We start from the raw sequence: 13,643 nt of genomic DNA on the forward strand, positions 1-13,643 counted from the left end.
CCTGAAGCCCCACTTGTTGGTGATAGGGAGAAAAATGACAACACTGCAGTCTCTCCTCCCCTGACCAGACTGGGTGTCCCAAACCACTGTTCAGGCCATCCTCACAGTGCCTCGCAGGCACAAGCCAGCCAGTTTTGTTCCGCTCAGTCTCCCACCTCCCAAGGGTTCAGCTAGGATTCAAACCCCAATGTCTTTTTTTAAAATATAATTTATGGTCAAATTGGCTAACATACAGTGTGTAATGTGTGCTCTCAGTTTTTGGGGTAGATTCCCAAAGTGGTTCACTGCTTACATACAACACCCAGTGCTCATCCCAATAAGTGCCCTTCTCAATGCCCATCACCCACTTTGCCCTTCCTCCCGCCCCCCCCCCCCAATTTGTTCTCTGTATTTAAGAGTCTCTTGTCAAACTCCAATGTCTTAAAGGATCCAGCTCCATGCACCCTGGTTCCAGGAAGTGCCACTTCACCCAGCCTACCGACTAAGGGCCTCTGACTTCTCACAGTGCCTAGCAGGCGCAAACAGGCCACTATGTCCCACTCCACCGTCTCCCGCACCTCCCTGGCACTCCACTGGGATTCAAACTCCACGGTCTTAAAGGATCCCACCCTGCACACCCCAGTTCTGGTGTACTGTCACTCCAGGATCCTGTTACAAAGGGTCTCTGGGTGGCGGAGGGCCACAGGGTCTTTTGTCCTTGGAATGGCTATTTACCTTCTTCACTCAGCACTCAAGGGAGAGGATTGCTCTGACTGCGTCTGGGAGCTAGCCACCAAGCCTGGGGCTGGCTCCCCTCCTCTCCAGGTGCACAAACAGGGCGGAGAAAGCCCCACAGTTAGAAATTGGTTCTGTCTCCATTTTTTTTTGTTCCCCAGTCTGTGTTTTTTCTCTTGTTCAAATACTATCCTAGGCTTCCACAGCTCTGTTTCTCTTCCTTTTGTCTTTCCACAGAAGGGGATCCCTCACCTCCATTCCTACACTGCCTGTTTTATCTCTTCCAGTTCTCAATCATACACTTATGGCCCTCCACATTGTCCCTGTGGGCCCCTGGAGATCTCAAGACTTATATTTTCAAAGGAACACTCTAGCATAAGTGCAGACAATGAACAAAAGGGAGACAAGACCGGAAACAAAAATACTGAGTATCAAGCTATTACAAATAGTACTGGTCAAAGAATGTGGTCCAGACCTAATGCCAAGATATAAAGGGTAGCGCAGGCTTTCTCTGAGCAGTGCACAGACAAAAGTGGTCTTCATGTGGGTCAGTGACTAAGACTGCTGAGGGGATAATGAAGGCAAATGGAAGAATACTCTAACCAAGATGTGAGCCTAAGAAAATACAATATACCATCAAGGAAGAATGCACAGTATAATCAGGAAACAAATTAGTAAGAATAAAGGCTATTGCACCAGGAAAAAACTTTATGAAAATAAGGCAAAGCAAATAGAAGACTAATAAACACAACAACGGATGAACGAAGATAAAGACAAATGAGAAATGTAATCAAAGCATTGTTTTGATGACTAATCTGCCAAATACAATTTGTGTTCCATTACGTTACTCACGTGCATCCCTCTGGTAGGCTAAGAGAATGTGTTGGAATCTTAAAACCAGGAAAGAAGAAATAAAGACTAGAACTATTTTAGATCTGTGGAGGTGAACAAAGATTGGAAAGATTTAGGGGTGCCTGGGTAGCTCAGTTGGTTAAGCGTCCAACTCTTGATTTGGCTCAAGTCATGATCTCATGGTTCATGAATTCAAGCCCTGTATAGGGCTCTGCACTGACAGCACAGAGCCTGCTTGGGATTCTCTCTCTCTCTCTCTCTCTCTCTCTCTCTCGGCCCCTTCCCTACTTGTGTGCATTCTCTCTCTAAATAAATATGTTTAAAAAAGAGAAAGATTCAAAAGATAGAGTTAAATTAGTTAGATCTTATGAGCTAGCCAGCTAGATATTAAAAGTTAGAAACCACAGGACTGGATAACCAATTAGAAGTGAAAGGTAAGGGAAAAAGAACAGTACAGAATATCATCCAAGATTTTGATTTTGAGAACTATACTATTAACTAAAGAAGGAAATAAGCTAATGTCATTGTTAATGCTGCTCTCCTACACATAATGCTTTACACATTCCACCATTCTCTACAACTGCCCAAAGCCTCTTTATACCATAAAGTCTACTTTTCAAATCTACCTCTTCTATAAAATCTTTTCTAATTCTGCAGTCCACATTGATACCTTTGGCTTCCTCTTGTCATCAGCATTAACACATCTCCATCAGTAACAAAACTGTGAGCATTCACCCCAAATATATAAATATGTATATAACACAAATACTTATACAGTGTATAAAGTTTTAAAATATATATATGTATACTATGATACTATTCATTATAAAATATATGCAAAGAATAAAATAGAAAAATAAATTCTAATATTCCCTTCCCTTATCTTAATAGAATTCTTGCTCATCCCCTCATTTTGGAAACATTGCTCTAATGATTTTATGTGTTTAACCTTCCTCTCATTAAATTAGAGATTTCTCTATTATGAGAAAAAAATCACCTTATGCATTTGATTTGTTAATCTGACAATAACAGCCACTTAATTTCAATATCAGACTGAACTGTTACAAATAAATATCCATTAAAGATATTTTAAGGACTAAAATTATTCCTTCATGTACAACATTCAATTGAATAATTCTAAGAAAGTAGGCATATGCAGTGATTTAAAATACTACATTATGCTTTGAAGGAAGATTTAAAAATTAGATAAAAATCCATTTACAGTCATTGTAATATAAAATACTACCAAAGAAATTATTTACCACTGGATAATACAACTTTGGAAGCTCAAAGATTGGTTTAGTCTACAGTGGGAAATTAAACATTGCCAAAGGAAAGACATAAATAAGCTTCAAAAGTTCAACCAAACATCCTGACAAGGCAAAATTTCTTAGAATTATTTTAATTATATAATTATTCAAACCCAATAATAAGGTTTACAGAATGATGTATACAATCTAGAAAACACCTGCAAATTCCTGAGTTAATTTATAAAAATAATTCTTTTCACCAAAATTCAAAAACTGTTTTTATATCTTTATAATTCTCCACATCTGTACATATAAGGATTTGAAAATCTGAAATATAGGAATTAAATTAGGATTAGCTAATTAAAAGGTCATAAATTCACAAAATATCTACAGACTTCTTTCTCTTTTGGCCATGAAACCTGTTGAGTATTAACAATGACAAAACAGGATAGCATTTTCCTATAAATAGTTCATAATTCAACATGACTAATCAATAAAATGTCAAAGTTCAATTAAAATACAACAGACCTTTTCCAATAAGAATTATTAAGGCCTCTAAATCCTAAAGTAAGAAAAATAAACTAGAAACATCTCTTTATCTCCTTCCACTTCTAGGCATCTATGAATTGCACAATGGAATGGAATAGTCTTAAGATTTAAAATTTCTGTCTTTGAAAAATCAAATTAAAAGTTACAAAATAATTATTATTGGTAAATGACAGAGGAGAAACTATAATTTGAAATACTATTTACATTTTTATAATAGGCTAATATTATCATGTACATATGTTAATTCTCTAAATCTTACCGAGTTCAATAGATTTCTGCTGAAGCTCCTTGGTAAGTATTTTCAATTGATCTTCCCTTTTTTCCAATCTTGTAAAACATAGTTTACAATGTAAAATATTCTCTTAAACAGAATTCATCTAGTAACTAAAACTGGTGCAATTTAACAATATATCTTTAACAGATTCCCCCAATTATTAAAAAGTTTTTGAGTACCTACCATGCCATATTAGTATAACACTTCAAAATAAGATCACTATTATTAATCCATAGTTGTATATTAATTATGTTTTCATAAAACCTTAAAGCTTATGGTCACAATTTATCTCTTAGCTACAGAAGATAATCAAGTTAATGTATCCTAGAACTTTAAAAGAGACTGAATATATAACTACTTTTACAGTGAATTCCGCCTTAGAAACAATATAAATGTGAGAATTGGGCAATTCACTTACCTCTTCTAGCTTTCTGCTTCCTCATCTATAAAACTAAGGTAACTGGGGGCACCTGGGTGGCTCAGTGAATTAAGCATCTGACTTCAGCTCAGGTCTGTCTGCTGCTGATGGGTTTGAGCCCTGCATCAGGCTCTGTGCTGACAGCTTAGAGCCTGGAGCCTGCTTCAGATTCTGTGTCACCCTCCCCAGCTCATGCTCTGTCTGTCTCACTCTCTCAAAATTAAATAAATATTTAAAAACATTTTTTTCAAGTGAGGTAATTGGAACAGATGACATTTAAGGTCACTTACAATTTCAAAATTTGAAAATCACCTAAAAGACCAACAAAGAATATATAAGATGAGCTAAAGTAGAAAAACTAGCTTTTCTTCCACCACCATACACAAGCAGTAGAGCAGAAATACTACTAGGTCCAGGTCATGAATTCACAGAAAAGCGTGTTCCTGTTTTTCATCCTATTAGATTTCATAAACCCTAATGCTAATGGGACAAAAATAATTACAGGGGCCTCATAACACAGCTTTAAAAATATACATATAAAATAGTGTAAACAGAGTAAGTTTTTAATTCAAGTTTTGGACAAACTGTTATTTAGACAAGATTCAAATGAGTATTTTATATATAATCATGTTTATTAATTCATTAATTAATAAAAGTGTTTTGAGAACCTACTCTATACCAGGCTAGTAACAAATTTTATACATCAGAAAGGTTACAGACCCCAGTAAAACAAACCCACAACCTGGGAAGTTATTTCTATGAAGCTAATAATAATCCACAGTTTAATTAAATATGTCCTATCACTGTATCAGCACTTGTTAGCTTCTCTAATATAGCCTGACTCTGTGGCAAAGTATACATGGGAACTATCCTAAAGAATACCTGCTATCTTTTCTCAGGATACCTGCCTACCTAATACAAACTTTTAAAACTGTATTTCCATTTTATAAATTAAAAAAGAGACTTGGTTACAGATATTATAGGAATTAGAAGTCAGTTGAGAATAAATAGAATATACAATGAATACTGGAAATAAATTGTTTTTATCCAGCTAAATAAAAAAATAGCTTTACCTTTGCTGTTCTGTTGTCAGTAATTCTTTCAAGCTGCAGACAGAAGTTTTAAGTTCAGTAACCACAAATGAATGAGCAGCTTCAGCTTTATTAAATTCTTCCATTTGAGCTTCGTTTTCTCCAGTGAGCTGATGTATTTTTTTTGTTGCTACCTGTAAATCTTCCTCCAAAGCCTTCTGAGTAATCTAAATGAAATAAAGTACAAAACAAAAGCTATTATCCAAGGGCCTTAAGAAAAAAAAATGAACTCATCTGCTTTTGCCACCTCTCCTCCCTTCTTATCCTATCACCCTTCTCCATTACCCCACCCTGGCCAATTTCAATGCCATTTCAGTATTCCTACTTCAATTCACCATTCTCCCAAAGCCAACCTATAGTCCCAACCTCCCAATTGAGTCTTCTTATTCTTAGCCCGTAGTGTTCTTTCGATTTTTATAACTACTGTGGCAATTTTTGCCTCAATCACTCTGTTGGTACTTAGCAGAGTCTTGTAATTTATATATATATTTTTTAAATGTTTTATTTATTTTTAGGAGAGAGAGAGAGAGACAGCGTGAGCAGGGGAGGGTCAGGGAGAGAGGGAGTCACAGACTGAAGCAGGCTCCAGGCTCTGAAATAGCAGTAAGCACAGAGCCCGACGCGGGGCTCGAACCCACGAACCACGAGATCATGACCCAAGCGAAAGTCGGACGCTTAACCGACTAAGCCACCCAGGCGCCCCTGTAATTTATATTTTTGATGTGTTTTTATCCAATGTTTCTAATTAAACTATAAGCATTTTGTAGGCTGGGGTTTTATCTTCTCTGTTTAAAGTTCTGGATCCTTGTACACAGTATTAGCATTTGATTATGTATTTATTGATTCATAGTGTGAGGCTTATCACACACTAATCAGTTTTTAAATCATACCGCACTTCTTTGCAAAGACATTTTAATGTCTTCTAATTCTGATGTCAAACAGTCCTGCTTCTCATTTGATTCTTTTAAGTCTTCATTCTGTAATTCTAAAAAAGAGAGTTGTGGATTGGTAATACTTAATAAAAAAATACATATTGAGAAAACAAATTATTTGTTACAACTACTTTTTTTCCTCCATGAGATGCTCTAAAAAGAAGGATAATTATGCAAGTATAGATGCACTGATACTGGCCATCTACTTTTTATTGACTTTTCAAGATTATTAACTCCCAAGCACTCAACAGTAAATATATGAGAATGTTTGATGCTACATTTTAAAAATAGGTAAACAATGGAAACAATCTAAGTATTCAATAGGAGATAGATTAAATTATGATGGTATATACACACAATGACATACCATGTAACCATTTTATATAATGGACTTTACTGATTCCTAATTTAGATACATATTCACAAAACATTACAGAATAAAAAGGGCAAGTATGAAAGGTATTTACAGAAATAATGCATGTGAAAGGAAACAATACAAAAATATTACAAGTAACTTATCTCCGAATGGTGGAATTATTTGATACTTTATTTTTATCATTGCCCATCTTGATTTTTAGAGTTTTCTAAACTACTACATTTACATGTTGAAAAACTATGAAAAAAAAGCTTTTGACTCTATAGCCAATGTTTATTAAATACTAAGTGTTAGGTACTAGTCTGTGTGCTTTGTATGTGTGCATTCACTTTTAAACCTCATAAAAACAGTAGGGTGAAAAAAGAAGTTCATGCTCTTCCCTGGGTTCAAACTATTCTATGTCCTCTTCTTAGCTACTTAAACTTGGGCATGATAATAACTAGTCTGTCTCTACTTTTCTCAACTGGAGAAAGAATAATGATAGTTATTCATAATTTGAAGATTTGAATAAAATAATGCAACTTAAAATGTTTAACCACAGCATATAGTCAATAAGTGTCAATAAGAGTTAAAGATTATTATGATAATGATGGTATAAACTAGAAACTGAACATTAAAAATTCATTGTATTTGCAATGCAACTGGGCAAGCAAATAATCAATGATAACTGCTGATGGGCACTCACTCAGAAATTCTGGAAATATATGGAGGGGGGCACCTAAGCCAAAAAGGATCAGTAAAAGTTAGAGGTAAGGGGAGATGGACATAAAGAGGGAAAGTTCAAGGAAGGCTTCCAGAAAGTGACAGCTTAGTTCAAACATTTGAGAGCCAGTAAGAATTAATAAGAGTAATGGAAGCTAGGAGAGGAAGAAATATCACAGACAGGTGAAAGAACACGTACAAAGACAAAAATGAAAGAGACAAGATGATACATCTATGATGACAGGATGCTACTGAAATACATTTCAACAGCATGAAACAAAGTAGGAAGGAAGAACCATAGCAATTATGATTAGAAAAATAACAAGGACAAGATCATAACAGGATTTATATGACTTGCTCAGACACAGTTCATAAGTCATAAAGACCATGAAAATGATAAAGGATGTTAAACAACGGAATGATGTTTCAGATTTATATTTTTTAAAAGGTCCACTCTGAAAGGTTAGTGATCCACCTCTGAAAACAAAATGGGAAAAACAGATCTGGAGAGAAGAAAATGATTGCCAAAGACTATAGTGCTGCAATGGTACTATTTATTATAGTCTAGTAACAAATGTCTCCTCTGAGTAATCATTATCACAAACTAGTACTTAGGCATATGTGAGAACTAAATGTATGTTGCTTGAATGTTCTAAAAAGCTCCAAGCCAAAACTTAATCTGAAATGTCCTTAAGTTCATCCAGGATTCCAGAACTGCTAATGCAAATTTTCCCTGTAAAAATTTACTTCCAATCCAAGAATTTCCACAGGTGGTTACATGACCTCAAAACCACAAGAGAAAACAAAGCACCAGGAGCAGAGTCAGCATAATAAATAAAAGGCATACTTGGATCTGCAAAGATTTCAGATGTTAGAATTACTGGCTGTGGATTAAAAAAAAAAAAAAAAAGGCACTGTAACAGTCTTTAAAAACTATAAAAGGAAGATGTCCACAAACTAAATAAAACTTCTAAAAATGACATATATAAAACGGAAACTGAAAATTCCACTGGGGTAATGAGTAGGGTATGTCATTCAAACATTCCTCTAAAAAGGAATAAAAACCCAGGATCAAATATTAAGAATATTAAAATCTTAAGCTAATGACAAAATAGTAAGAAATTGCCAGGACACAAGTGACAGGGGAAAAACAGAAACTTGGAGAAGTTAAGATAAGTACAGAACCCTCTTTTGCCCTGAAGGCATTTACAGATCCTGGCAAAGCGAGACTTTTGATTTGAAATGAGGTGATGAAAAAATGAGGTCAGGAAAAAAAAACATGAAAACCCAAAAAGACTATATAGACAAAGAATCCAAGAACTGGGGCACCTGGGTGGCTCAGTCAATTGAGCGTCCCACTTCTGCTCAGGTCATGATCTCACACTTCGTGGGTCCGATCCCTATGTCAGGCTCTGTGATGACAGCTGGGAGCCTGGAGCCTACTTCAGATTCTGTGTCTCCCTCTCTTTCTCCACTCCTCCCCAGCTTGTCATCGTGCTCTCTCTGTCTCTCTCTCTCAAAAATAAACATTAAAAAAGAAAAGGAATCCAAGAATGAAACCTCTGTACAATAAGCTACGACACTGTTTATGTAAAGGAAGCAAAAGTAAACCAATCCTCAAGCCAATTTGCAGCCCAGGTTCCCATGACCTGAGTGGTCCAAGGAACCCAAAGCCTTGAAACTGATTTAAGATTGTATCAGGCAGGCAGAATGATCAAGTACATCACAAAAGTAAATGGGAATCTTCCAGGAGGAAGTTATGTTATCCATGTACTAGGTACACCTTAAATTGTTTCTACAAATAATTTGTTCAAGAAAAATAAGAAGCATGGAGTCAAAGACAACAGAGCACATAAAAAAAACAAGTCACTTTACTAAAAACTATCAAAATAAAAAAAAAAGAATGAGACTCACAAACATTTAAGTAAAGAATTATCAAAATCAAACTATAAAACCACTATTTTTAGCATATTTAAAGAAAAAATATTAAAAATAATAAAAAGCCACATAAAGTAGAATGGCAGATTTGAAAAATAAGAATAATTCTTAACATAAATACCCTAATTACTGAAAATAAAATGTAAGGGTTGATAATAGTAGAGGAGAAACAAATGAAAGAGAATTAGTGAACAAAATAGATTAAAAGAAATCATCCAGAATAAAGCACAAAAAGGCAAAACTGAAAGCATGAAAAACAGTAATAGTCACAGAAGACATAGTTAGAAAATTAACATTTTTTAAACTCAAAGTTCCAGTAGAGAAAATAGAACAGAGCAAATACATTTGTTTTTTGTTAGTTTGTTTACAAATAGTTTATTGTCAAGTTGGTTTCCATATAACACTCAGTGCTCATCCCCACAAGTGCTCTCCTCCATGCCCATCTCCTCCCTCCCCCAGAGCAAATACATTTGAAGAAAGGCAATAATAAGGGACATTAATTTTCAGATGTAAGCTATAAAATAATACCCATATCTTCTATAAAACTGAAAAAGCTAACAACCAGAGGCAAAGAAAATCTAAAAAGCCACACAAGAGGGAAAAGATACCTCATCTTCAAAGGTTCAACAGTTACATTGACAAATGACTTCTTAAAATCAACCAAAGCAGCCAAAAGAAGCAGGTTGATACCTCCAGTGTGCTGAGAGAAATTTCTAGAAGTGACCGTGTGCAACCTAGAAATACATATCATGCAAAAAAAAATAGCCTTTACAGATGCAAATGAATACAAATTTTCAAAGCAAACGGAAGACAAATTGTCAGAAGCGTATGCTCATTAAAGGATGTTCCAAATATTCCTCTTTAAGGCAGAAACAGTATGATCCAAATGAAAGATCTGAGATTCAAAGAAAGAATTAAGAACAAAGAAAGAGAAAAACACATAGGTAAAACCAAACACTGTCTATATAAAACAATACTAAACCTCTTTATAGCATTAAAATATACAACAAAAATAGAAGAGATAAAACTAAATGGAATTAATGTTCTCAAGTCCTTGAATAACCCAGAAAGGAAGTAAATGTATTAACTTTACTTTGAAAATAATCCATGTTGTCATCTCTTCAGTAACCACCAAATAAAAAATGGAAACAAACTGCAAAGTAGTCAAGTGAACAAAGTGGAATAATAAAAAATAATGAAACTAGGACTTCCAGGAAGATGGAATAGATATACTTTTTCCTATTCCATCCAAATACAACCAAAACCCCTTGACTTTATATGTAAAACAAATGTAAGAGAATTTGAAAGATGACAAGTAGAAAGCAGACTGACTTGAGACCTCTGGATCTAAGAAACAACATAGTGGTAATAAGACCCTGAGGCAAAGCGAGTGTTGTTTGGACTTTTTTTGCTTTGGGATTTTGTTTTGTTTTGTGTTTATGTGCCTCACATATCCTAATCTTTGGGCTGAAGAAGTCTAGAAAACACCAAAGTCCCCACATGAAAAAGCTCTGAAAAGTCTGCTCTCTTTAGCAAAAAAGACAAGAAGGGACACCTAGCAAGAGTCTATACCAGACAAACATGACGGGAAAAACTGTGACCACCATCCTACCCAAGCCATCAAAGGCCGCATGGTGAGCTGAGGCTTCCAACCTAATGAGGCTGTGGTGAGGCACTAATACACCCCCACCATCAAAGTAGTGTCAGATAAGGTCAAATAAAGAGCTGAGCCTTCATCCTCAATAGTGAGTATCCCACTCCCAGTAGTGGCAGTAGAAATTATATTGGGAGATTAGAGGTCTTCCTCCTTCTGTGGTAGGTCCCCCTCTCTAAAGAAAGAAACCTCAAGGCAACCTGGCTATACGTGTATGTGACAACATCCTTCGTGACCTGGTAACATGGGACCATTTAATCAGACTTCCAGTTTCTAGTCCCACATTTCAAGAGCTAAGAAGCACCACTCATCTTAAGGACTAGTATAAAGCTAGACAAACTGAAAAATCAACACTTCTTAGATTCACAAGATCACAGGGCAAACCACTGCCCTCAGAATGAGAGATATTGACAGGAGAATAAAGAAAATCACAACTTACCCGAGAAAAAACTTATAAGCTGACACTTTGTGGGAACCAGTGCTATGGTAGAAAAACCAGAACTCTAATACATAAATTTCTCAAGAATGGACAAGTCTGAAAGTTAAAATAACCACAAAGACCCAGTTCTAACAGGGATCCCCCAATTTTGTGAGTTTTATCACCAGGAGCTCAACCAGTTCTCATAATAAATATTGTAGAAAAATTGCCGAGAGAAGGCAAGATGAAGGAGAAATGGGGAACTCAGTGCATTTCGCTCGCACTTCTCAAACAGAGAAGGCCTAAAGCAGACACTGAGCTGCAGGAGTTTGGGAAGAGAAGGAGACAGAGTACAATGAGAAGGCAACCTCGTGGGGCTACCTCAAGAAACAAGCCAAAGTACACATGGTGGAGAGTCCCAAATACCACTACAAGTAGGAAAATAATATAACCAAAGTCTCACCAAGAGAGAACCAAGAGACACCATTCAAAGAACATTTCCTGAACGGACAGGCCCTGGGCAAAAAGCCTTCTTTAATACAGCAGTATTCACAGGTGCAGGGTGCATAAGAAGCTTAAACCCACAAGAGACAGAAAGCTCGCCAAAATGACAAAACAGAAGAACTCTCCTCCAAAGAAATTCCAAGAAGAAATGACAGCTAAAGAACTGCTCAAGACAGATATAAGCAACATAACTGAACAAGACTTTAGAACAATAGCCATAAAATTAATCGGGGGGTTGAAAAAGCCATGGAAGACATAAGAGAAACTATTGCTACAAACACTATGGAGCTTACAAATAGTTGTGATGAATTTAAAAATGCTATAAATGAGATGCATAATAAAATGGAGGCATCCAATGCACGGATTGAAGAGGCAGAAAGGAGAATAGGTGAATTAGAAGACACAATTATAGAAAAAGAGGAAGCTGAGAAAAAGAGAGATAAACTGATCTAGGAACATGAAAGGAGAGTTCGAGAGCTCAGCGATACAATCAAACAGAACAATATCCATATCATAGGAATTCCAGAAGAGGAAGAGAGAGGGAAAGGCGATGAAGGAACCCTTGAACAAATTATAGCAGAGAACATCCCCAATCTGGGGAAGGAAGCAGACATTGAAATCCAAGAGGCACAGAGAACTCCCCTCAAATGTAACTTGAATCGATCTTCTGCACGACATATAGTGAAACTAGCAAAATATAAAGACAAAGAGAATTCTAAAAGCAGCTAGGGATAAAAGAGCCCTAACATACAAAGGGAAACCTATCAGAGTGGCGACAGACCTATCTACTGAAACTTGGCAGGCCAGAAAGGAATGGCAGGAAATCTTCAATGTGATGAACATAAAAAATATGCAGCCAAGAATCCTCTATCCAGTAAGCCTGTCATTCAGAATAGAAGGAGAGATAAAAGTCTTTCCAAATGAACAAAAATTGAAAGAATTTGTCACTACTAAACCAGCCCTACAAGAAATCCTGAAGGGGACTCTATGAGGGAAATGATGCAAGGAACACAAGGTACCAGAGATACCACTACAAGCATGAATCCTACAGAGAATACAATGACTCTAAACCCATATTTTTCAGTAACAACACTGAATGTAAATGGACTAAATGCTCCAATCAAAAGACAGAGGGTAGCAGAATGGACAAAAAACCAAGATCCATCTATTTGCTGTCTACAAGAAACTCATTTTAGACCTGAGGACACCTTCAGATTCAAAGCGAGGAGATAGAGAAATATCTATCATGCTACTGGAAGTTAAAAGACCTGGAGTAGCCATACTTATATCGGAAAAACTGGACTTTAAAGTAAAGGCAGTAACAAGGGATGAAGAAAGGCATACAGGGTCTATCCATCAGGAAGACCTAACAATTATAAAGGTCTATGTACCAAATACGGAAGCACCCAAATACATAAAACAATCACAAACAAAAACAATCGTATGGATAAGAATGTGCTAATAACTAATTTGACAATAAACTATTTGTAAAAAAAAAAAATAAATAAAGTTACATCTCAAAAAAAAAAAAAAAAAAAGAATGTGCTAATAGCAGGGGACTTTAGTACTCCACTTACAGCAATGGATAGATCAACTAGACAGAAACTCACTAAAGAAACAATGGACTTGAATGATACATTGGACCAGACAGATATGACAGATATATTTAGAACTCTACATCCTGAAGCCACGGAATTCACTTTCTTCTCAAGTGCACACGGCACGTTCTCCAAGAGAGATCATAAAGTGGGACATAAAGCAGCCCTCAATAACTATAAAAGAATGGAGATCATACCATGCACACTATCAGATCACAATGCTATGTTTAAAATGCACCACAGGAAAAAGCCTGGAAAACCTCCAAAACCACGGAGGTTAAAGAACACCCTAGATCGGAAGAGCTGGGCCAATCAGGCAATTAGAGAAGAAATTTAAAAATATATGGAAGCAAATGAAAACGAAAATACAACA

General features: G+C 36.0%; 1 protein-coding gene across 2 annotated transcripts in view; it reads right to left on the minus strand.

Moving 5' to 3' along the window:
• Positions 1 to 13,643, minus strand: part of SYCP1 (synaptonemal complex protein 1) — a 130,432-nt gene that overhangs the window by 74,191 nt on the left and 42,598 nt on the right. For both annotated transcript variants that reach the window (XM_039249065.1, XM_039249066.1), the window contains exons 12-14: positions 6,039 to 6,133; positions 5,131 to 5,315; positions 3,625 to 3,692 (exon numbers count right to left, since the gene is read on the minus strand). In XM_039249065.1, coding sequence (XP_039104996.1) covers positions 3,625 to 3,692; positions 5,131 to 5,315; positions 6,039 to 6,133 — 348 coding nt within the window. The remainder of the gene's footprint in view (positions 1 to 3,624; positions 3,693 to 5,130; positions 5,316 to 6,038; positions 6,134 to 13,643) is intronic.

This window comes from Hyaena hyaena, unplaced genomic scaffold (assembly GCF_003009895.1).
Source record: "Hyaena hyaena isolate Hyena2069 unplaced genomic scaffold, ASM300989v1 scaffold_330, whole genome shotgun sequence".
In the NCBI taxonomy this organism is placed as follows: Eukaryota; Metazoa; Chordata; class Mammalia; order Carnivora; family Hyaenidae; genus Hyaena; species Hyaena hyaena.